The 26,991-nt window shown below is 38.5% G+C and overlaps 1 protein-coding gene across 1 annotated transcript in view; it reads left to right on the forward strand.

Annotated features, from left to right (window-relative positions):
- cdkal1 (CDK5 regulatory subunit associated protein 1-like 1) overlaps positions 1-26,991 on the forward strand; it is a 603,253-nt gene that overhangs the window by 572,641 nt on the left and 3,621 nt on the right. Inside the window, exons 13-14 of the mRNA XM_079894178.1 lie at positions 4,728-4,811; positions 12,417-12,581. Coding sequence (XP_079750304.1) covers positions 4,728-4,811; positions 12,417-12,581 — 249 coding nt within the window. The remainder of the gene's footprint in view (positions 1-4,727; positions 4,812-12,416; positions 12,582-26,991) is intronic.

A 26,991-nucleotide genomic window follows, 5' to 3' on the forward strand; every position in this document is an offset into this window, starting at 1 on the left:
AGTAAAGCTTGATTTTAAAGCTGATATTTCAGACGTGTGTTTGAAGCTGTATAATGCAGATAAATGCTTGATACATGTTCTGTGTTAATGTTTTATATTTCTATTTCCATTACTAGACTGGGGAAGTATTTGTGGAATGGTCTTCCTATTGCTATCTGCAGCAGAATCCATGACAATATTCAAGAAATGGCTGAGACTTATCTTTTCCACTAGTATTTAACTGCAGTCGTCTTCTATGCTTTAACTATTTCTTATATCTCTCTTATATCTATTTTGTAGCTTGCACTAGACAAGGCAATAAAAAAAAAAAAAACAAGCTCTTCTCATGTTATTTCCTCCTTAAAAACACTTCCTTATTTGTAAGTTGCTATGGATAAAAGCATCTGCCAAATGAATAAATGCAATTTTTCCAGTGATCAGTAAATTACAGTTTTTGAACATTAGCAAAATTAAATTGTATTAATTAATTTAAATTTAATTAATAAATTATTTTATTAATTAATTCAAACATTAATTTTATTGAAAAACAATAAAGAATATAAAATGTCAGTGCAAATAACCAAGAAAGTAATTATCAACAATTAAGAAAAATAAATAAATTGCAACATTAATTAAATAATTAAGGATGAAGTAAAGAAGAATGAATATGTAAAGTTCCAGTGTTTGTTAATGATTGTTAATGAGACAAGCTGCTCATGATCATGATATGCCAGTAGAGCTCTGCTGCAGATCACCTCGCTCTCACTAGTGTGTGTGTGTGTCAGTGGTGTTTTCTCCTGCACACCCTCATTTAAATTAAATGTAAAATTAGCACATGCACCAGTGACGTTTTTCCATCATTTTTGATGTTCAACATGAGTTTCTCTTTTTTAATTACTTCCTCGTGTACTCTTTTGTCCTTGTTTCTTTTCAACACTATATAATCCAACATGATGGTCTTCATTAAGTCCCGGTGGGTCGTCACGTTAACAGCAGACACTAAGTTTCAGGGCCGCAATTAGATTTTGGAGTGCGGTGTGAGTTTCAAGTGTTGCTGTGGTTCGTTGAATGCCCTATGTGTTCTGAATGTGTTCGTTCTGCTGGATGTTATTCTGCACGAATGAAAATGTTTCAGTTGAATCTGTGTGGGGGCGGTTTGCCTGAAACAATTATCAGCTTTTGCTGAGTTTAAGTGACATTTGATGTGTGACGCAAACTATCACGTTATAGAAAAACTATGTAAAAGCAGTGCTGTGGAATGAAAAAATGTGTTCTGATGGCACTGCCTCTCACTGTGTCTGAACATACAGACAGACAATAATTACGTTCAGAGAAAGTTCACTTCACCCAAACTATGAGGAATATTTATGCAGTAAGGAAACAGACAAAGCTATTCATTCTGCTGAAAGAACAAACGCTTGAGTTTAATTCATTCCGATTGTTGTTTGGATTAATTAATTGATTAATTATCAATTAAAACATGATCATCATCTTAATCCTGACACACTGCATCGTCTGTTGTCTAACAGTGTGTGATTCCTGACAAACTAAAGAGATTCATGTTCCCTGAAGAAATCTTTGAGCTTAACCTATGGAATACTGGAGTGTTTGAAGACGTGAAGCTCGCCAGAGAGTCAGTTAGTCTTTATCTCCTGAAAGGCTCGTCTGCATCTGATGTGAATCCTCTCACGTCGCCTGTAAAGCCCTGCAGATAAGCTGGCAGACCTGTGTAATTATTATTCTCTTTTGATTCAAATCCAACTGAGCTCTATTTGTTTTCATTCACGGCAGTACTGAAGAAGAGATTCCACAACAAAAATTCTCTCCTTCTCATCCTGTGCTTTCATAAAACCGTCAGCTGTCATCAGGAACGGGATCCTGCAAGATCGTAATCCCTCGCTCTTACTTCGTTGTTTGATTTCTTGATGTTGTCATCCCACAACCTAGATTATGCTCTATTAAGAGGGAATATTATATCTGTGATCAAATGGCAGAGGCAGGGGGCTAGTGTTTCCAGAACAAACTTGATGCTGTACGTTCTTTATCATCGGTAGGATGCGTGGCAGCACTGCTGGTCTCTGTCTCCTCTGATGTATGTTTCAGTACGGTGATGTGCTTCTCAGCCCTCACCGAATTCATCATTAGACATGCTCTAGGGCTTTGGCCCGACCTTGCTGTTAAAAACTTAAAGACTGAAATCATAGTCTGTCCTTCCCGCTCGAGCTGAGAAGAATGCTTAAAGCTGGTCTTCAGTGAATAGCAACGTCCATTTCAGTCTGTCCATCATATAAAAATATTGGTAACACTTTATTTTACTGTGTCCTTGTTGCATATGTTGCATGTACTTACCATAGTAATAACAGTAAATTATGCATAATTACATGCAACTAACCCTTAACCAAATTCTAATCCTACCCTAACCATATAGTAAGTACATATAGTTGATTAATATTACTCAGTATTTAAATGTATTATCACACTGTAACAATGACACCTTAAAATAAAGTGTAACCAAAATATTAAATGGATACTGTTATGGTATACCTTTTGGGAGCTTGACAGACTTTGGTCACTATGAATTGGACTGTGATTAAATAGAAAAAAATCTGCATGAAGATAATTCCTCCTTTTGTGTTCCAAAAAGCATGTGAATGACACAAGGTTGAGTAAATAAAAATAGAATGTTAATTTGTAGGTGACCTGCACCTGTGTAGTGTGCTGACCACTTTAAAAGTGTGTGCATAAATCACAGCTTCTTGCTAAGGAAGCAGGTTCTCGTCTGGCTAATTTGCCCACAGTAGAACATGATGGTAAGCAGCTTTTCCTGCGAGGATGTGGCTTGTTTCTTTTTAGTGCTTTGCATTGATGTGTGGAACCCGAGGAGGCTTGTATGTGATCGCTCTGCCTGTCGGGCAGTTTTGAACATTAACAAGACGTGTTCCTCGTCACCTCAGGCTAGAGTAAGAGAAACTCCTACACGCTCTTTGAGGGAACTTGAATAATCCTATTCGCTTCATGCATATCTGAAGCTTGTGTAGACCATTTGGAGTCAATGGACCCTATTCACAATCCTGGGGTTCTCAGAAGCGGAAGTTGTCATAGCTGGCTAAACTTAGTGGTGAATGGGAGATGACAGCAAATAACATTTTTGTATTCCCATTTGCTCCAATAGAAAAAAAAAAATCCATGATAGCATTTCCACGACTTTACAAAAGAGGTAAAAAAAAAAAAAAAGAGAGATTTATTACAGCAGTCAGAAGAGAGAATGATGTGAAATTTGCATCACTCCCTCATCCGTAGTATTAGAAACACTCACGCGGCAGTGTTAATTCATTTTTTTGTACTTTACTGCTGAAGAATAACACTGTTATGAAGTTCGTTCATAAGGGAGGTAAGATGAGACAAGTGAAAAGGAGATGGAAGGATGAGGAGAGACAGAGATGAGAGAGGGGAGAGGAAAAAAAACAATTTAGCATTTTTTATGCTATTTTAGCATTGCCGCTCGGTCCTCAACCAGCCCGGGAGAACTTCCTTGCCTGATGCACTGGATGCCCCTTGTTGACAGCCTTATCAATAAGCATAAACAAGCCTTCAAAGTCATTGCCTGATAGGGCATCAAGGCAACAGTCAGCAGCCTTAAGCTTTCGGACACAGCCCTTGTTATTCATTGTATAGATTGTGTTTTTAAAAGTATTTGAATGCCGCTGCATGACAGAAAGATTAATTGGTTGCATTTATGTGTTTCCCCATTTTCATATAGCAGAAATGCTCTATGTATTGTGACAGAACCACAATGAAGTTCATCTGCAGGGTTTCCAGTAGCTCCAGAAGCATACAGCTCTCCCGTGTGTGTGTGTGTGTGTGTGTGTGTGTGTGTGTGTGTGTGTGTGTGTGTGTGTTGATTTACCAACTGCATAAGCAGAACATTTTCATGAGCTCAAGGGTTCAACCAAGCGGTTTAGACATAAGCAGCTCTGCGTCTCTTGTTCCTGCAGTCGGCCGAGGGGTCCCGAACAAAGAGGGCCCCTTTCACAGGCCAATAGGCTCCGCAAAGCACATTAAGTTAGTTGTGATTTCAAAAGGCCAGATGCTACATCTAAATAGAAAGAGGGCAATCTGGATTTCATAAAGCGTCTCTCTGCCCATCATTCAAGGCAACCTTCCCATCTGTTTCTTTCTGAAGGCATAGCAGGCCTTGCACACAGTTTACACACGTTTGTGCTTCCTCTAAAAGCGTGTGCGTGTGTTTGGATTTGTGTTATTCTCCCAAATATCTATCTGTGGATTAAATTAACTACTGTGATTAGTAAATCCATGGTTGCACACAAAGGCTTCTTGAAAACAGGCTTTGTGACAGTGTGAATGGAGGGAGATATTTCCATCATAAGATAATATCAGCGTACAGCTTACAATATTCACAGACCAGACACATCCATCTCTTATGCGCTGCAGCCCCTTTTATTTCCTCCAATTAGCACATAATAATGATGTGAATGAATGATGGTCTTGTTTGTCTCATGTATCGAGTTAAATTCATATGTACAATGTACGAATGTCATCTTTTACAAGCTAATACACACTTGTGTTTGCTGTCAGGTCTGCAAGGGGATTTTACATGCTTGTTTTTGACAGCTCTTCATCACCATTACAAGAACACAGACGTCTTTAAGGAGCCTCATGCTTGTCTGTTTGTGTCTTTCAGATGCACTTTAACCTGTTCATGTGTGTTTCTCTGTATTGTTCCACAGATTGGTGAGAGGCAGCATGTCCTGGTCACTGAAGAGTCCTTTGACTCCCAGTACTACGTCGCCCACAACAAGTTCTATGAGCAGGTACAAGTTGACCTTTGACTAGTGGTTATTTAGTGTCATTGAGATACTATGATATTTTTTTGTTATAGATTTTGAAATAGAAATAGAAATATTTTGAAATAGATTTCATTTTTATATTTTATTTATTTTATTTCATTTTAAGTTTAGTTAGTTTTAGTAATCTTAGTATCTGTTAAAAAAAAAAAAAAAAAATGCCGTTATCGATTTTTATTGTTTATTTCAGTTTTAGTAATTTTAGTACATCAACTTAAACTAATTGAAAATGAGAAATGTTGCCCTTTTAACTAGCTGAAATAAAACGAGTTTACATTAAACTTTTATTTTATTCCAAGTAATGGAATTGTGTCTTCATAATCAAATCTGCCTTTGACTTACAGTAGTAGTTATATTCTGGTGAACTACAACAGTGATGATGTCTGAACTACTTTGTGGTTCATGTTTTTTTGTGGTATGATTGTTGAGAGAGAAAGTGAAGAATTGATTTTATTTCAAATGTTTCCACGTCAAAAGCCAAGGTTTTAAATGGCACTTAATTAAATTTGACGTTTAAATTTAAAACTGAACATGCCTATTTAACCTTTGGCTAAAAGTATTAAAGGGCACCTATTATGCCCCTTTTCACAAGATGTAAAATAAGTCTTCGATGTCCCCAGAGTGTGTATGTGAAGTTTTAGCTCAAAATACCCAACAGATAATTTTTTACAGCATGTTTAAATTGTCATTTTTTGGGGCTCAGAAAAACGCACCGTTTTAGTGTGTATCCCTTTAAATGCAAATTAGGGCATAGGGCGAAGCCTCACGAGCTCGCACTCAGAGCCAGGACAATCTCATCTGATAATGTCAAAAAAGAAACTCTCAGTAACGCTGTTCATTTCGACCCGGGTCGGACAATAATCAGGGTTGCCAACTCTCACGCATCTGGCGTGACACTCAATCTCACGCTCTCACGCACACGCAAGAAATGTCACGCCAAAATCCATGTTTCTCCCCTCTCAATTCCTTAATTTTCTGTTGATGACTATACTAGACCACAGCGTATTAATGACAGGAGAGGAGTTTAAGGCCCACAGCTGTAACATCTGCCTACAACGTTCTCACTGCAGTATTCTCTGATCGTTGATTCGCTGAAAACCTTGCATCTGATACGTCAGTTGCGTGTGAGAAGTTCAGAGAGAGATCAGAGCATAGGTTCGGAGTCGGAGCCCACTGATGCGCGTTTGAAAGTTTGGATGACAAATCAAGGTAAGCAGATAATAAAATGGTGTGCCTTTCACTACAGACGTAGCCTTGCCTAATCAGTCTGTGTGCCGAGAGTAGCCTACAGACTTCAACTATAGTTGCAAACGTTGTCTGACATGCGTTATGTGGGCTAGCTATTTGCTCAATAAAAATAGGCTAATGGAATTTACGTTTTGGCAAATCGGGCAAGTGGCATTTTAAAATTCCCCAAATGATCAAAGGTTGCCCAGATTGTGTTGAGCCTGCCACACTCAAATGCGGATGCTGAGCGAACCTTTTCAGTTATTGGCCTAAACAAGACTGACACCAGGAACAGACTGTCACTTGACGGCACCCTGTGAGTGATGGGAAGTTCGGATCATTTTACTGACTCTCTTGTTCGATCTCGTTCATTAAAATGAACGAATCTATTTCCGAGTCATTTCGTTCATTTAAGGGGCTTTAAATGTTATACTTTTAACAGCCAAATTCCACGAAAACAAACACCTACGCAGTCTTTATCATAATCTGAATTAAGAAATCATTATAATGCAGTCAAAAATAATTTACAGGGAACATAAATAATTATTTTACCTTCCGAGTCTTTTGTGACAGACGCAATGAACATTCATGAACGGATCGAACCCTGCTTCAGATACGAGCTCCTGCAGATGTAGTGAAGCAGGCCAACACTGCCACTGTGGCACAACAGGCCTAATGTGTGAAACTTGTGTGTTGTGGTTTTCTGGGGAGGTGGAGTAACTATTATGTGTCCCTTTTGTTTTGAGATTTCTTATTGTTTTGATGGTGTTGTTTTACATGTTTCTTATTTAATCAACTCTATCTTAATTTTTTTTATAGTGCAATCAATAAATTAATTGTACATTTTGAAAACATGTTTCCATTCTATTAGTTTTTTCTTTTTTTTTTTTTTCTTTTTTTTTTCATAAATCAGGGTTTATACTAAGTAAACAAGGACTGACATTTTTTAAATTAGGGTTAGGGTTGCCAAAAAATTTCTCCGCGTGCGCACTGAAGTTTTACAGAGTCTCACTCCAGCCAAAGTCCCAAAGTTGGCAACACTGCAATAATGCCCACGGAGCCAGAGATTATTTGCTGTATGGAGATAGAACAGGTATCGTTTAGTTTAATTACGGTTATAACTAATTTGTCATCTGCTTTTATCCACTATTAATACAAGCCTGCTGTAGCAGACCCCGTCCGAATGATGACCAAAATATACTGAGTTCAATGAAGTTTATTGTACATCACACAAAAGTTGAAGCGTTAGTTTTACTCCAGAAAATCACTGTAAGAGCTACACAGTGCACATTAAAGTCTTATCCATAAACTCTCTCTCTCTCCCTTTCATTGTCATCAACATACACAGCCAAGTACACAAAACTCTCGTTACAACCAACCAACAGTAAACAAATATATACACACCTTTTCAGTGGGTGCTTAATAAACTGGAAAAACGACTCAATGAGCTGTCATAAAGTGCGCGCTCTCACATTCATTTCTACCGTGATCAGTAACGTTAGGCCTGTTGCTCCGGAGACTTTAAGCTTGATCACGAACAGTTGTACTGATCCATCCTCGAGTAACAACGAGAGTAAATGACTAGTAAAAGACTGCTATTTTCATTCTTACATCCAACAACAAAACACCTCAATCGCTTAGGAGACATTCTTGTCTACAGCTGCTCCAGCGTCGAAACACTGGTGGACTGTGTCTGTCCAGCTCACTCAGGGCGGGTCTATGCTCAAACTGCAGTGTCCATCAACAGTCGTGGGAGGGGCCTATGCAAAGTGACGTCACATTGCCCCAAATCTGAGAACGGCTTGTTCTGAGACAGTGCTTATGATTTATGGAGATTTTTTTTTAAAAAGCACTGGGTGGATTTTTATCATTATAGGGTGGTTGTGTACACACACTGCCAACACACATTTATGTTCAAACACCATGTAAAAGTGAATTTTGCATAATAGGTGCCCTTTAAGAAAGCCTGACTATGCCACCTAGGTTATTTCACTACCCAGGAAAATAAAGTAAAAACACAAAAGATGAAGATGTCAAACACTTCATCACCGATATATCATACAAATCTACAGGGTAGTATATCAGCGGTAAAAAACAGTGGTGTCTACAGCCGTCTGAAACAGTCAGCCGTATGGACTGGACTGTGAAAGTTCTGTATGAAACAGGCATAGGAAACAGCAGCTTGCGCTCTCAGGCCGCACCTGAAATACAAATGTGGTAAGAGCACGAATAAACTTCATAAATTCCGACAAGATTACAAAAAACAAAACAGTACTTTTCTTACTTTCCAGATGAAATTCTTACTCTATAGTGAGCTTTATGCTAACTGTTCTCGCCACACGTACCTAATAACAATTACATAGACTGTGAATAGCGACTGTGAGAAAGAGCAATAAATCAGGCAACTCACCAGGGAAAAGCGACAGGAAATTTTCTGCCCACAGAACATGAACACACGTAGGAGAATGACACCACCACACTTAGACATGTTTTTATAAAGCCACTAGATCCTAACACGCTTCAGTGATTGCACCGCACAGGTGTGCTCAATGTCAAGATGCAGCTAAACGCCAGTGAGCATGTCTTCCCATTTTAGATGTACAGAAACATTAAGATGGAAAAACTAATTCTAATGAACCAAGAGCCAGAGAAAATATTAGGGACACTCAACACCTGTCACACCTACAAGCACGAGGCATATCTAGACAAATATACTCATAGTATGAATCGTAAGATTATTTTGAAAGATGAATACGTTCATGTCTGCTTGAGTTTTTAGTGTTTAAATATGTATATTTATATAATAATACAAATAATAGTTATTCTATGAAATCCGACTGCAAACAGGCATCTTGTAAATGGGCTTAATACACTTCACTTCAATATAAAATGGGAATCTTCAAATATCTTCAAATATATCATGAACACCTGTGTTCCAAGTGTTTGAAGTTTGCAGTAGATGTTTGCAGGCTTGTCTTCAGGCAAAAAGCTTCTCTCACTTTTTTTCTGGATAATTTAGTGGTTTGATCATATTTCCTCATGTGAAAGATTTTACAAAGTACTATTTAAGTGATTTGTAAGCCGAAGAAAATGTTAGCTTTTATCCAGAACGTCCATCACTGATTGTGAACAGAGCAGTGTTGTGGGGGAAAAAAATGGTCCTTTTAATTTGTAGATCCATAAGGTCTGCAATATGAATGTGAACCGAACAAGATTGTGTTTTCTTTAATTCAATCTAGCCCTCACCTTATATGTACAACAGAAATACAAGCAGCATTTTCAGGCTGACGTGATGATTGACGGTCCATTTACTTTCAGAGCTGGCTTTTCCCACTGCTCAGACAGAGTGACCTTACTAACGTTTTCTGTTCCACCAGCTTCTCATTTGAAAATCCCTTTCAGAGACGTTTGTCTCCAAACAATGCCAGAATCACCTCAGAGTTAAAGAAATAGCAATGAAAAGAATGTAGTCATTTACTCACCCTCATGTCCTATGACTTTCTTTTTTTCATGGAATGCAACGAAAAACTTTTGTAGAATTGGCCATATATGAAGACATATGGTGCCTGATGTGTTCGGCAGTGCTTCGGTTCCAAAATTTTATTTCCTCTACTTTTTAAATGCACGTCTTCTGAATTGTTATAAGGTATTGGTTTCCTTTCTAACTAGTTAATGTTCTTAAGTGAGACAGATGTTATTACAAAAAAGTTGTTTCCGATTGAGGGAGAGCTCAGTCGGGAGCACAGACAAGCGCAGTGCTCACCCATCCCGCCAGCTGCCATTGATCTTTCCATTATAATGGCCAGCAGAAAGCCATCTCCAGTGCCATTGATTGAGGATGGGGCTGCACATTAAAGAATGGGAGGTCTAATCTGGGGTGCAAGCCCTCTGTTTTCTTTTCCTCCTTTTATTCTCCTTTTCCTCTTTGATCTGCAGTCTGTAAGCTGGAACGCTCTCCAGAGTGTTTGAGACGTGACTGACCATCCATCAGAGAGAGCCCAGCTTTACTCAACGGATCACCATGAACATGGTGTCGATTAAGAGCTCAGGTTGTTTGGGGGTTAAGCCCAGTCTGTCTTTGAGCTGCCAGTGCCTTGCTCAGACTCGTCAAGGACAGCAGCGAGCAGGTTTAAGCATAAATGAGTGAAAACATCTGCCAGCACCATGAGATGTTTGAAAACATGCCTTAAAGGGGTGGTTGATTATTGTTTCACTTTTCTAACTTTAGTTAGTGTGTAATGTTGCTGTTTGAGCATAAACAATATCTGCAAAGTTACAACGCTCAAAGTTCAAAGCAAAGGGAGATATTTGCTTTTAAAGAAATTCCTTTTTAAGGACTACAACAAACAGCTAGTAGGGACTAAACAACATTCTTCCAGGGTTAGTGACATCACCAACCTTAGAATTTACATAAACCTCGCCCCCAGAACACGAATTCATCAACTAACCACACAGAGATGTCCTGTTCCATTCTACATGTTGTCACTTCTTCTTGAGTATCTCCATCATTGTCTGACTCCGGTTTGAACAAAAAAGGCTAAAAGTTTTTGAAATTTTCAGTGCATGTCGGTGTGAGGTAAAAGGACACAAGCTCTTGAAGCTCCGCCCTCTGTGCCTTAAGCAGCAGTGTGTGTGTGTGCTCTCCACCATGTGCGTAAATCAGCAGTTCTTCTGGTTAAATCACCGCCAACCAAACAGTAACCAGCCACACTCCTCACCTCAGCATGACGTCCTGGTCCTCCACCATCCTGCTCATGTGTTCTTCAAGCATACGCTCACGGTCTTCAGCGCCGCCACAGATGTGTGCTTTCAAAAAGACTCAAGAGAAGACTTAATAAGACTTCAAAGAAACACTGCCTTGTCCTCTGCCACAGGCTCTGAAATACCCTTCTTTTTAAGAATGAGAAGTAAGGACTCATCTCAATAGAGACGAGACAACGATGCACAGTATTTTATCTGCCACCTTAAAATGTTAGTGTTAGACCTTCAGGGTTTGTGTAATTGAATGAAAAAGTAAATGGGAAAAAAAACTCTTCTCATATTAAAGTATTAAAATTCATGGCACACGTTGGCCAGGGCAGAGATGGAGGAAAAGGAAAACACATTTATTTCCCCAGCCTAATTGAAAACGTATTCGACAGATCCTCTGATACGTCGGTGTTTTGATGAATCATAATGCGCGTTAAGCTTCTGCCGAGCCTTTCATGTCTGGGGAAGCTGGTTTTTATGCTCCAAACTTATCTGCCGCTCAGCGTAATGAAGGCAATTTCAATGTAAACCCCTATAGATCCAACTGCACAGCTTTTTAATCCACTTCAGCCTCCACATCTGGACTGATTCATCTCCCCTCAGACCTTGTGCAGATCTAAGGTTTCAGCGGAGTGTGTCCGATGCTCTGGGATTAGAGGAGTGTATGGCGACCCGGCATCAAGAACCCAACAGCACATGCGAACATGAAAAAAAAAAAAGATGCTTGTTTGTCTTTCTTTCTTTCTTTCTTTTTTACCACTAGAGGAAACCAATAACAACACAGATCAAGATGGTCAATGTGGTGCTTATAAACTCAAAACAAGCTTCTTATATGGAAATGCACAACAGGTCCTGAGGAGCGTGTGAGAACTTTTAACAAGCAGTTTAAAATGTATGTGTGGACTGGATATGGTGGAAGGCATGTTGTGAAAGCAGTGAACAATGGCACGACTGTTTGATGTGTCAAATGCTATTGATTTACAGTATTACATTATTACACATTCACTTTAATGGTGTGTAATGTCAGTTTAAAGTCGCCATGAACTGGAAGTTACAAACGGCTTTTCTCCAGTGTTGTGACATATTTCCAAGTGAAACAGAATATTGAATAGAGGGCAGGGTTTTACTTTAGCACTCCTCCTGTCCATCTCTTGCTCATAGCAGACTAACGGTTTGAGGGGAGTTGCCACGCCCTCGCGCCATAGCACATGGCAGGAAGAGAAGAGAAGTTGTTTCGAGGGGGGAGGGAAGGATAACATATTTGATTAAAGAATATAAGGGCACATGAATTTTTAAAAATGAATGAAGTGCACAGATAAATCATTTATAATAAACATTACAATATTACATATAAAAATACGAATTGTAAAATTTGATTTCATGGTGACTTTAAAGTGTCAATATGATCATGGATCTCAGAGCTAAAGATTGAGAATCCATTTGTGAACTGTAGATTATATTTGTTGCTAAACACTATAGATGCCCCTGCTTTCCTATTGTGTTATGTTTTGTTCATGATGCTGTTTTGTATATTTTGTTATAATGAATTTAGAGCTTTTAACCTCAAGGGACTGACCTGGTAAAATGTATCTGCAGGTGCTGGTGCCAAAGAAGCCTGAGATCAAAGGGAAGATGATCGAAGTGAATATTTATGAGGCAGGGAAGCACTACATGAAGGGACGGCCAGTGGAGGATGCGCAGGTCTTCACTCCCTCTATTGCTCAGCCTCTTCAGAAGGGCCAGGTGTCTGGACTCCCTCAGGTCAGTCTACTTGACCATGTCTTTTCGGATTAGCTTGTTCTACACGTCTTTATTCTGAAGATGGCAAATTGCTCAGAATCAGTGACTGTGGGGTTTTAAAAGACTATTAATTTTCAGTAATATTATCCATTTGACTGCACTGACACTGCTGGATGAGAACAAAAATTTGAACTGAATTGAGGTGAATAATGCTACTATTGTCTTTTGTAGAGCTGCTTATAGCTGAATTGAACTCATTTCCTTATTGATGAACTTTAAACAGTTATTGAACTGAATCATTGAGCTGAATGATGAACTATTGTCTTTTAAGAACTGCTTTACAATTGTATAATTTCTCATATGTGACACTGGATCACAAAACCAGTTGCATGTCGCACGGGTAAATGTGTGGCAATAGCCAACAATACATTGTATGGGTCAAAATTATCAATTTTTTTTATGCCAAAAATCATTAGGATATTAAGTAAAGATCATGTTCCATGAAGATATTTAGTAAATTTCCTACCATAAATATATAAAACATTTATTTTTGTGAGTGAATGCAGCACAATCGCGAACATAAATGGACGACTTAAAAGGCGATTTTCTCATTGTTTAATTTTTTTTCCAGATTCCAGATGTTCAAATATCTCGGTCAAATATTGTCCTATCCGAACAAACCATACATCAAAGCTTATTTTTTCAGCTTTCAGATGATGTATAAATCTCAATTTCAAAAAATGTACCCATGTGACTGGTTTTGTGGCCCAGGGTCACATATTTAATGAAGTTTGCATCATTCATTCTGATCCTGTTTAGTACGGTGAAGCTGCTTTGAATCAGTCTGTATTGGATAAAGCGCTATAGAAATAAAGGTGACTTGACTTTTGGTTTGCAATCAGTGGAAAAGCCAAGTTTACCCTCTCTTTACAGTGGCCTCATTTGTGGAGTATTTTTGAGGTGTTTAGAAGCACAACAGCTTCAGCTGCAGTCTGATAGCTTGAATGTGATGTAGTAATGATGGGGTCCTTTCAGGGATCAGCAGAAGCTAGATTAGTGAACAGTCAGTTGTGCCTAGAGCCTGTGATGGCCAATTGACCGCTAAGCTGCCAGAGAGTCTGTCTGAAGGAGAATGGTGTGAGCAGCACCCTATTTCAGTCTGTGTCTGAAGAGATGGATGTGACAGATTGGAGGCAGAGAGTCCAGACTTCACACTCTGTTTGCAGTCTGTTTTACATTAGGATGAGAGTGTGAAATTCAAAAAGCATGTTCACAGGATTTCTGATAGTACATGAAGCCACCTACACACAAGAATCAACTATTGAGCAAACCAAATCTAATGTAGAATGTACATTCTTTAAATTACATAGAGAACTGATAAAAGAAATGAGAATGTCATTCCTGCTAAATGAAAGTCTAAAGTCTAAGTCTAATGAAAGTTTCTCTGTGTTGTATAAATTTAAACACCATTTGATTCCTGGCAGCAGTGAGACTTACTGTCTTTATCTTGAGGTCTTGGTCTGGCTTGTTAAATAAAAAGACCAGCTTTTGCTGGTTGCTGGTGTTTCCAATATAATAGCTAATTTCAAGCTAGTTTAAGCTTTTAGTTGGTCCATGCTGCTTGACCAGCCACCATCCTCCATCCTCCAAAAAGCACCTTTAAAAGGATAGTTCACCCAAAAATGATCATTCTGCAAGCACTTACTCCCCCTCATGTTCCAAACCTGTTTGACTTTCTTCCTTCTGTGGAACGAATATTTCAGCTTTAGTTTGTTCATACAATTTGGGCATGAGTGCATATGGGTTGATCATTGTTTTATGTTTACATTTAATAGACTGTTTTATTCAAAGAGATTTACTCATAAGGTATTCAAAAAGTGATTCATTTATAAAAAAGCAATTCATCTTAAGGTTAAATAACCACTTAAATTTTGCTGAAAGAGCAGAACAGCTGATTGGATTGTGTGCGTGTGCGTGTGCGTGTGCGTGCGTGTGCGTGCGTGTGTGTGTGTGTGTGTGTGTGTGTGTGTGTGTGTGTGTGTGTGTGTGTGTGTGTGTGTGTGTGTGTGTGTGTGTGTGTGTGGTTTATCCAAATGGAACTCATGCGCTGCAGGTATGACCAAGCTAGTTTGTTTGTTTACCAACTAAATAAAGGTAACCAGAACTACCTCAAGCACAGGTTGCTACAGCCATTCACCATTACCATTAGTTGTTCCAGTAATTCCATGGTAGTGTCTTGCATGAAAGCTGTTTTTCTAATTCACTTAACTCAAATGGTCAGCCTGATTATTGGACTGTCTGACTTGGTCTGGATGTTGATATCAAAGGGTTTAGTCTTACAAGTTTATGACTTGAAGGGTGAAAACTTGTGTGTTGTACGGTGAGGATCCAGTTCTTAGTAACTCTTTGGCCAATTCATGTCAAATGAATGAGCTACATGAAACTTATAAACTCTATGTGCTCATGTCTTTCATATAGAACAGTGACTTTTAAATGAAGTGTTTCTGAGAGAGGAATCGTGCAAGCGAGATATTCTGCTGCCCTAATTATCTCTCCACACACGTTTCTCTGTCATTGCCTGGAGCTTCCGAGTGCTTAACTAGTGAACTTGGTCCAATATGTAGACAGCAGATCGCCACTACTTACAGAGTTCATTCTGCACCATTAGACCTCCTTCCATTAAACTACGGTCCTGCTGCTTTATTACCGCCTCTGGCTGCATGCATATCTTCTCCAGCAATCCTGAAGAGAGGAGGAATCCTTGTGCTTCCCATCCAAAGACATCTGGCATTAAGTAAGAGTTGATTGTTGTAGCTTGTCAGAAAAAATCTTTATCCTTTTTTTTCAGAACTGCCTCTGTTAGATGACCATGACCACTTATCAGCGTATTTTTAATCTCTCTTTATTTCTCTTTTCCTCCTCTCTGTCTTTTGCGTTTAATGGTCTGCCAGGGCAGCAGTAAAATCTGATGGGCTGTGAAATTAAAATGTGTATCACATTTTGAAGGATCATTTGATGTCCTCTGTGTGGACGTGTTCTCTCCTCTCTAGGAAAATAACACAGCAGACACAAATTAGCACAGAATGACAAATAGAGACAGCGAGTCGGGTCATTCCTAGATCACTCATGGAGCTGGGCTTTCAAAATCCCTACCCCGACGTCCCGGGGCTATTGTATCTTCCAGTTGGTCTACCAAAATGTATCACCGCCTTGTCCGACGGGCTATTTTAAATATAGTGAAATAAAATTCCTTCCTTGATTTGCATTTTTCACTCTCTTGACTTATCTGATTAATTGCGGGTCGATGAGAGAGAAATCATTAATGTGTACTGTTGATTTAATTAAAGACATAGAACTCTCATTTCATGGTAAAACGCAACAAACGTGCGTCATTCTTTTACTTTCGTTTTCAAAACTAGCATATATCTCTTCAGGGAAAACAAATCAAGGATAACATATGCCTAGACCACCTAGACAGTATATAAAAACATATAATAACTTAAGTTTTACCTAAAAATATACACAAATTTAACAGAAATTATTCTGATAAGAATTTTCCAAAATAATTATTGGAAATATTAACTGTTTAAAGCTTCTTTTTTCCCTTTATGTGCAAATTTACCAAATTAAAAACTAATCAAAAGGAAGGAAAGTCAAGCACCTTGTGAGAGTGTTAGACAAGTGGTTTAACAGGACAAATTGTGTTAGGTATGTGATGTGTAAGAGCTGTGAAGTGCTCTATGTACATGACAATAAATTAATGAAGCCTATATCCAGCCTTTGCTTGGGCTGAATGCATTTAATTTCTTGTTTGTTTTCGGGAAGTTGCAGTGACGTAAACACTGTAAAGTCTGTGTTTAGGCTATTAAGGAAATGCAATTTTGCATTTAAATAAATGTTAATTTTAAAGCAGCCTATGTGTAACATGTTATCATATCATCATACTTAACACTGAGAATTTTAATAATTGTAATGTGACGATCAGGTGCGTAGTGGAGAAAACTGTGAAAGTCGCTGACACTTGGTTGTGTGTGTTAAAATGTTAAGAGGCACATAGATTTACATTTCAGTTCTACTCAGCCAAAAAAGACAGGTCAAGAAGATAGAAATTTATAGAAATTTCAGTTCAGTTAGAACCAAATGCATATTTGAATTGATTATTGTAATTTGATTATTTTATGTACCATTGTTGATATTTGTGAGTTTGACTCCTATCCAATTTTTCTACATAAAAATGTTTTTTTTGGGGGGGGCTAGTTCAATTCATTTTGGACTAGGGGTGGGCGATATCTCGATATTTACGATATATCGAGATATTTTTTAAACTCGATATAGATTTTGACATATCGTATATATCGATATATTGTTTATATTTAATTCTGATTTCGCCAATTTGCTTGTTTGCCTTCTCTGTGCTGTGCTCGCGCTCGCCCCCGCAATCCTCCGCCTCCTTGCTTTTGTTTCCCCTCCCCTCGCGTGTTGTCTCATTCAACCAAGTCCCCCGAGTCCGGTCAGGCACATCAATCTTTCCCCGCCCAGCGAGTGCTTGAAGTGCGTCAGAAACAGCGCGCGCGCGATCAGTTGTTGTTGGTAATTTTTTGTGTAGCGTCGCCTCTCGCCGCATTGCTTTTGTTTGAGGGCGCACTCACACTTAAAATGCTCCCCTGTAGAAACGGGCCTGGCAGCTCGCGCAAGGTCTAGACACGGTGAAAGTTTCCTGATTGTGACGGATGGCCGAATTTACATGACACATTATTAGCATTAGCCTAAGTTACCTATTCTGCTATATACAGTGTCAAAAAGAAGAGAAGAGGATAAAGGTGGATAAAGACAGAGGTAAAGTGATGTAATGAATGAACAGTTTATCTAATTGCATAGTAGTAAGATACTGTAATTTAATGGCAGTTATTTTTACCTTAAACTTTATGCTAGCAGTTGTTCTGAGTTCCCCAGAGGCCCCAGACAGTGTGATTTTGTAACAATCATGTCAATTTTTAGATGCATTTTTATCACTTTTTTTTTTAATTAATGTTTTACTCTACAGTTGTGCAGTTTTGGGGGGATATATGGCATTTTTTTTAATTTATTTGCCAAAATTAGTAATTTAGATATTTCTATACAGGTTTATTAAAAATAGTGCAATATGTATTATTTCTTCCTTTATTTTACAGTTAAATTATTATTTTTGTATACAGGGATTTTTTTCTTTTTTTAATGTCGCAGAAGCACTTTGTTCCTACATGAACTGCCTACCTATTTGCACGTCAATAAAAAAAGACTGTGGTATTTGGCATATTTGTTTTTGCAGTAGTTTTTGGGGGGTTATTTTTCCTGTAAAGATATCGAGATATATATCGTATATCGAGATATAGCAAAATATATCGAGATATATTTTTTGCTCCATATCGCCCAGCCCTATTTTGGACTACCAAAATTTGTGCCTGCTACCAGCTATTTTGAAATTTTGCGAGCCCTGTGGAGGACACACAAGGACACACACAGGGACATCATTGAAAAAAAATCTTAGTGACCCCAAACTTTTGAACAGTAGTGAATGCATATCAAATTCTGTCAACATTTATTTTGGTCATATTGTTCAGAATCTGTATTCACTGAAAATCTTCCTGTCTGTGGAAGCTCTCAAATCTATTCATATTTACGTATATTCAAACAGTAATGAGACACGCAAAAGCCAATGGTATTTGCTGCCATTAATGTCAGAAATGAAGCTATAAATTATCTATTCATCAAATAGTTGTTCATTGTTGTTCATTGTTGTTCATTGTCAAAGACCAAAAAAACTCCCAGAAACTCGTGGAAACCTGCTGGGTTTCAAAAGCAGAGCTTCTCACGTGTTCCTGCTAGTGTAAATGCATTGTGACTTGAAATTTCCCATGCCCATGGCCATTTTGGTCCATGTACTTTTTTTTACATCTTTTTTTTTTTTTTCAGTTGCTTGTCAAATGCTTATATTGCTTTAAAGAGAGCAGAGTGACACATATACATCATCAGAGAGATGAATCCAGCTTTGAATGCTGATTTATGGAGCTGTTACTCCAGTGAAGCGGAAGCAGCTGACGGGAGGAGGAACAGTGCTGTGCCACTGCAGGTGTGTAGATGTCTTCTGGCACTGCATTACAACTGCACTCGCTGACCTCCAGCAATGATCCCAGACTGTGGAGTGCTGATCTCAGATATCTGATGAGCAAGGCAATGCTGAACAAAGACATTATTCTGAACCTAGAAGGTGTGTTGAATGGTGTGATGGTGCCCAGTAACTTAGAAAGGAATCATCTGACACTCTCACTTGCCTTAAGTGATGTGACTAAAGCTCAACATTTGTGGTGCCTGTGTAAGGCCAAAGTAAGAGCTGTGTGTTTGGGAAATGGCTTGTGCAGCACTACATGAGGTAATGATGTAGAACGCTGCAGTTCTGGGATTTTCCTCTGATTCTGATCTTAGATGTTTCTGTGTTCTCCCATGATAAAGCCTTTGTTTGTTTGTGTTTATTAGGGGCTAATTAGATTTGCTAGTGTTAACTGATGTTAATTGATAGGTCAGGAAGGACTAATTGGAACTTACTGTAGATTCCCCAGAGAGTGTATGTGTGTGAATAAGTTTGAAATAATTAAGTCTTATAACACAAGTGTGTATGTTCATCGCTCTATGACTGAAACTGCTCCGATCAATTGAGAGAGACAATGAGAGAGAGATTCTGAAGTGACAAACACGGCCCTGCTCTGTTGAAAGACACTGCTCTCTCTCTCTCTCTCTCTCTCTCTCTCTCTCTCTCTCTCTCTCTGTCTCTCTCTCTCTCTCTCTCTCTCTCTCTCTCTCTCTCTCTGTCTCTCTCTCTCTCTCTCTCTGTCTCTCTCTCTCTCTGTCTCTCTCTCTGTCTCTCTCTCTCTCTCTCTCTCTCTCTCTCTCTCTCTCTCTCTCTCTCTCTCTCTCTCTCTGTGTGTGTGTGTGTGTGTGTGTGTGTGTTTGTCTGTCAGCGGGTTTCTCCAGTGGCAATTGTAATTTCTGGACCTTTACATCATCTGGAGAGCCACTGGCCAAGTTTTCCCTGCTGACACTGGCTGTTTCTGTAATGGATGTGGACACGTTCCTGTCCTGAGTCTCATCCTACACACATCCCATCTAGAAAAGTGAAGGAGAAACATGAAGTGATGGTAGTGTTGGTAGCATTTTTTTTTTCAGTCCTGTTTCGCATGTACATACTATGGACTTATTGTAGTAAGTACACTAACTAGGTAATAACTAGGTACTAACCCATGTTTTTACCTTATTACTCAGTACTTTTGTGGGTAGGTATACTGTAAGTACAACCCCAAATCAGAAAAAGTTGGGACACTGTACAAATTGTGAGTAAAAACAGAATGCAATGATGTGGAAGTTTCAAATTTCAATATTTTATTCAAAATACAACATAGATGACATATCAAATGTTTAAACTGAGAAAATGTATAATTTTAAGGGAAAAATAAGTTGATTTTAAATTTCATGGCATCAACACATCTCAAAAAAGTTGGGACAAGGCCATGTTTACCACTGTGTGGCATCCCCTCTTCTTTTTATAACAGTCTGCAAACGTCTGGGGACTGAGGAGACAAGTTGCTCAAGTTTAGGAATAGGAATGTTGTCCCATTCTTGTCTAATACAGGCTTCTAGTTGCTCAACTGTCTTAGGTCTTCTTTGTTGCATCTTCCTCTTTATGATGCACCAAATGTTTTCTATGGGTGAAAGATCTGGACTGCAGGATGGCCATTTCAGTACCCGGATCCTTCTACGCAGCCATGATGTTGTAATTGATGCAGTATATGGTCTGGCATTGTCATGTTGGAAAATGCAAGGTCTTCCCTGAAAGAGACGATGTCTGGATGGGAGCATATGTTGTTCTAGAACTTGGATATACCTTTCAGCATTGATGGTGCCTTTCCAGATGTCTAAGCTGCCCATGCCACACGCACTCATGCAACCCCATTCCATCAGAGATGCAGGCTTCTGAACTGAGCGCTGATAACAACTTGGGTTGTCCTTGTCCTCTTTAGTCTGGATGACATGGCGTCCCAGTTTTCCAAAAAGAACTTCAAATTTTGATTCGTCTGACCACAGAACAGTTTTCCACTTTGCCACAGTCCATTTTTAATGAGCCTTGGCCCAGAGAAAATGCCTGCGCTTCTAGATCCTGTTTAGATATGGCTTCTTTTTTGACCTATAGAGTTTTAGCCGGCAACAGCGAATGGCACGGTGGATTGTGTTCACCGACAATGTTTTCTGGAAGTATTCCTGAGCCCATGTTGTGATTTCTATTACATTAGCCTTCCTGTATGTGATGCAGTGCCGTTCTAAGTGCCCGAAGATCACGGGCATCCAGTATGGTTTTCCGGCCTTGACCCTTACGCACAGAGATTGTTCCAGATTCTCTGAATCTTTGGATGATATTATGCACTGTAGATGATGATAACTTCAAACTCTTTGCAATTTTTCTCTGAGAAACTCCTTTCTGATATTGCTCCACTATTTTTCGCCGCAGCATTGGGGCAATTGGTGATCCTCTGCCCATCTTGACTTCTGAGAGACACTGCCACTCTGAGAGGCTCTTTTTCTACCCAATCATGTTGCCAACTGACCTAATAAGTTGCAAATTGGTCCTCCAGCGGTTCCTTATATGTACATTTAACTTTTCCGGACTCTTATTGCTACCTGTCCCAACTTTTTTGGAATGTGTAGCTCTCATGAAATCCAAAATGAGACAATATTTGGCATGACATTTCAAAATGTCTCACTTTCAACATTTGATATGTTATATGATATGTTGAATAAAATATAAATTTATGAGATTTGTAAATTATTCCATTCCTTTTTTACTCACAATTTGTACAGTGTCCCAACTTTTTCTGATTTGGGGTTGTACATTGAAAGTGCATGTACTGTAAAATAAAGTGTAACCGTAGTGTAAGTTCTTCTAGCCTATTTTGATGTTAGCCATCTGAGTGACTACAGCCAGCTGGAACGTGCTTATCAAATCACATTGCTTTATTTCTGTGCATGTTTGTTGTTTGTTCATGTGCAAACGATTCAAGCTGTATTTATATCTGTGGTGGGCCAGTCAGTCAGTGCTGTGAAGCAAGACAAAGTTAAATATATTTTAGATTTAGATATTTTTGATTGTATCTGTTTTTCAGCCTTTGCAGTAATTTTATGTTTGACATTTATAAATACAGAGTACAAATTACAAATTACATTTGTTAATTGGTTCTTTGGCATGAATTGTAGTGGCTTTCTTTACATTTCATGTCTAAGAGTGGTATATTTACAGAAGTTATGAGAGGTGTCTACTGCGAACTGGCATTGACTTTTTAAATAATAATCGTAATAATGTTCATTAAAACATTTAGGCATTTTATTTCAATGTAAGTGTCCTTCAACTTCCTTGGTAATCAAGCAGACATTGTATTGATCTGTCTCCCTTTATATGTTAGTTCGGTAACACTTTACAATAAGGTTTGTTAGTTAACATTAGTTAACTACATTAGTTAGCTACATTAGTTAACATGAAGTAATAATGAACTGCACGTATACATCATTTATTAATCTTTGTTCATTTTAATTTCAACATTTACTAATACTTTACTAAAATATTATTAACATTTGTTAATGCACTGTGAATTAACATGAACTAACAATGAACAGTTTTTTTTATTTATTTTTTTAAATATTTTTTATTAACTAGCATTAACAAAGATTAACAAATACAGTAACAAATGGATTGTTTGTGGTTAGTTCAGGTTAGTTAATACATTAACTAATGTTAACTAATGAACCTTATTGTAAGGGGTTACCGTTAGTTCTTTACATTGATCTTGTTCTTTACTCTAGTTCCTCTCTGTCCAGATAAGATGGCTTCATAGTATCTACTGTTACTGCAAAGCCAGATATCAAACTGAAGAGGGATCCTTTGAGCTCATCCCATTCCTCTCTGCTCGCTCTGTTCTTGGGTTGAGTTCTCTGATGAGCTGTAACAGCAAAGTCTCTGCTTCTACAGTCTTAGACTGAATGTTCACACTAATGTACAGATGAGGTTTTCCTGTTATTTGTATTGGTCAGTCACTGATGGATAGAGGAGCAGTGTCAGTAACTTGATTGATGACCCTGATGGGAGGCTTACTGGATGTCTGGAAAAAATATTGCGCAGTGATTGCTGTTGGCTGCATTGGGTCTTTTTATATGCACACTGAGATTGAAGGTCTGAGCATTGATGTTCCTGATGGGTGACTGAAGCCGCAGCTCTGGCTGAAATTCTTTAATCATGTTATTTATAGGGGTCATTAACTGCATTTAACTGTTTTCTGGGGTGTACTTATAATAGCAGTATGATTTTTCATCAGAAATTGTCATAATTTTGAAATAAAAGGCATTTTTTCTACCCAGATTTTTCCCTCTGATTTGAACGCTCTGTTTTAAGGGGTGTGCCTGCTGTGAGACTTCAGTGTAAACGCCCACTGCTGTGATTGGCTAACATCTTTGCATATGAAATAGCTAGTATTACATGTGGAATTCTCTCGAAAACTTTTAGCATGTTTGTTACAGCTCTCAAGGTTTACTAATAGTGAAAAGTGTTGATTATAGCATTATATCTATGGCATTATATTTAGATCATGGCATGAAAGGTTGCAGTGATGAGCATTGTAGCCGATCACATGTTGAGTGCATGAATGCTGTGATCTCTTCATTGCAACTCTATTCCTGCACTCTAATGAATGATTTCATCATAACTAACAGTGCAAACACAATGCAAATAAGAGATTTGTTGATTATAACCAAAGACTATAGATAAAAGGGACTTTGTTATAATGGGAGTTTTGGCGAGAGTCCAGAACTCAGTCACAGATAAACTTGCGCTGTTTGATTGACAGCTCCAGCAATAGTAAAGGAAGTGTTCTTTGATCGCTTTCTATATATAATTGAATCACAGTTTAAATAACAGATTATTTTCATCCTACTAAAAGAAACAATGTGAAGTTGACCGTTTAGTCACTGGTTTGATTTACTGAGACAAAGAACATCTGACTGTACATGAATCATTACATATCAAAAATCATTGGTCACTGATCAGGCATTAGAATTAACAGATTAACTTATGCTGTCGCATAACTGTCGAGTCCATATTGTAAAAATCTGTTAGTAAAACCTGTGCCGAAATTGCGACTGATTTACCAAAGAATCCACAGTGAAATGTACCGAATACAAATAGCCTAAATAATGCTCAACTGAGACATTCACATTGTTGAAAAAACAAACAAAAAACATTCCTAGCATTAGGATCCTTTGGAAGTTAGCATAATGTTATTTTTAGTCCTGTGATCCACTGATCGCTCTTCTCTCCTCGTCATCTCACTAACACGCCAGTGGGCGGAGCCAAAGTTGGAATGATGAAGTAGACGTTGATTTTCTTCGGCAGAGGCGGTCTTTCACATACAGTAGGCACATTCCTCAACGAGTCGTCCACTAGGCTTGGATATAATAAAATTTGTTTTTGGACTAACAAGGAAGTTCTGAAACTTACAGGATACTCTTATTAGTATGATGACCTCTTATATGTCAGAAGCTCAAGGAAATTTAGATTTCTCAGTTCATGACCCCTTTAAGTGAAGAACACACATAAGCTGAGTTTGTGTGTGTGGATGCAGAGATCGTGTCAGACAAGACCTTTTAAAAATTAAAAGGAAGTAAGAACCCTCAAACTGTGAACAAACAAGTGTATTCTATGACAAAGATTGTTTGTCATTCAGTATGTATGTTTGGTCATGTTAAAATGGCGTAATATGAATTTGATTGTGCTCATCCATTTTGTTGTAAGTGCAGTGCACTTGAAGAGAGACTACCCACATGCTTTTCTGATTTTTGATTGATTTTGTTGTGTCTTGTAGTCGTGTCTGGTGTGGACTGACAAATTGCTTTTTGCTGGAATCTTACTCCGTCACATCTGGTTAGGACACGGCATAACGCTGGTTCCCACTTGTTATAAAATGGAACAAAGAAGGAACGAAGAACACAGTGTGTAGATACTACTGCTGCACAAAATCACATTTAAGGAGATGACTCTTCCCAGTCTGGTAGTTTTTTTTGGGGGTGGGGGGTGGGGGGGGGATTTTGTTGTTAGACATGGGAGTCTGCAGGAAGTGCTGATCAAAAAAACTCTCTTTCTGCCTCCATACAATCATATTTCCAGTGTGATTCATTGGCCAGAACTGAGAAATGTTAAATAAATAGTTAAAGATAAATTTGACTGATAGCATTATTTTCTTAATTTCCAAATTTCTATAAATAACTTAATATAATTTTAGTGAATTTGTTTGGTCACAATAATTGTGTAGTTAAAATCTGATATAGTGGTAGGCCTACTCTGGATTAGTCAAGTACTTTGTTTTGATTTGTTATGTTTTGCTTGCTTGTTTGTTTGTTTGTTTTATAAGGATTTGAGCTGTTAGTGGTTAGTCTATATGCTCTGAAACATTGATGCTTTAATGCTGATGCTGAAACATTGATGCTCATGTGGGCAACACAGGTTCAAGTCCAGTTCACATCATTTCCTAAAATATTTAATATAATGGGACAGGTGTCAAAACAGACATCTTCATTTTCAGCTCTTGTTCAGTGTAGACAAGCATCAAAACAAGAAGATTTTTCCATTCAAGAAGATTTTTCCATTCTAGTATATTCCTGTGTTTGGATGTTGTCAGTGTTTATTTGGGTCCGGCTGTGTCTAATCCTCATGGTGAAGCGTCTGAGATAGGTGGATCACAGGCTGGTGTGTGTGTGTGGATTATCACCTCAGCCGGGCGGGAGATCGTTCAGGTGTCTGGAGGCCCAGCGTCCCTGTCCTTGAGCCTCTCACCTCAGTCTGAGCCGCCACAGTCTATCGACGGACACTCATTAGATTTGTGTGTGTGTATGAAGCAGACATGAATCAATGTGGTGTCTGGATGCAGCATGCACTAGCGGTCACTCTAACTGAAATTCATCAAAAGAGGAGAAAGAACAGGAGAAAAAAAGGAAAATATATTAGCAGATATGGCAGAGAGAGTAAAGAGAGAGAAATAAAACTCACTGGCTCCCTCCAAACTAGACTGTGTCACGCAGATGGTTGTACAAACACACAAAAAGATGAAGATAAACGTAAACAGGCAATATTTAATAGGTCCACATGATAATCCACAAGAACAGAGTAGCATACAACTCATCCATGAACTGACGACACCAGACAAACTAACTCAAACGGAACTGAACATTTAAACACAATAATGACATAATTAATTAGTGCACAGCTGAACATAATCAGTGTCCATAACAACAAATGACTAACTCAGACAGAAGGTGGAGAAACACAAAAAGTCCAAACTAGCATAACCGTGACAGTCTGGTAATGTTTATATCTTTTATTCTGGTGCTTCTCAACTGTTTTACTTATTTTTTCTTAGAATTTCACACAAGACATCAGTGCAGTTCAATTCAATTCAGGTTTTAGTTAGTATTTTTTTTACTTGTTTTTGTTTTGTTTTTTTTGTTTCAAAAAAATCTAAATATACAACTACTTTTGTCTAATTTTCAAGTGAAAATAAATGTAGAAATCGATCCAACACAAGGTACCAGTGAAAAATAGAAACACGATGACAGGAATGTTTTAGTCCTCTGCAGACTGCTCTTCTTAATCCACAGCCATTATCTCCTAATGGTTTGACCCATCCAGTTTTTTATTTTAAGTTTTTAAACAAGCTGATGGGACCTGCCATTCCATCAGCCCCTGCTCCAGTTTGACAAGGGAATAGGATTCTGAAATACACTCTTCATATGAACCTCCCTCTTAGCTATGAGCAGATTATTTGATGAAAGAGGAAGAGGCAGAGGATTTGAGCAAGGGTTTCTGTGCATGGTCTATAATATATGTAGTGCAGCATCAGCAGATAACTGGAGCTCACATCTCCATTGCTAAGGAGATATCCAGTATTACTGCACCCACATTCATCACAGGCATCCTGCCTGGGATGAGATGGGTGGCAAGTAATTGCATTGAATATCCGCTCAGTACAAAGGCATTCCCCACACAGCTGAAAGTTTTAATACACTCCAACCAGTTCCTCTGCGCTCTCCTGTAGTGCAGTCAGAGACTTAGAGGTGCTTTACATTTCTCAAGTCTAACCTCATGTCGACTTCAGACATTCCTTAGTCTCTTGGATTATATTATTCATCACTGGAGATCCCCAGGGTTCTGTTCTAGGCCCGCTGAAGTGGGGACGCAGACTCAATACACACACCCAAGGAAAACATTTCACAATGAGTTTACTTTTCCTTTGCTTTTCTTCTGATAAGAGTCATAGCAGAACAGTTTACTTGTTCATATTCGTCCTTGAATAGGATATGTCTAGCA

This window comes from Squalius cephalus (assembly GCF_949319135.1).
Source record: "Squalius cephalus genome assembly, chromosome: 15".
Classification (NCBI taxonomy): domain Eukaryota; kingdom Metazoa; phylum Chordata; class Actinopteri; order Cypriniformes; family Leuciscidae; genus Squalius; species Squalius cephalus.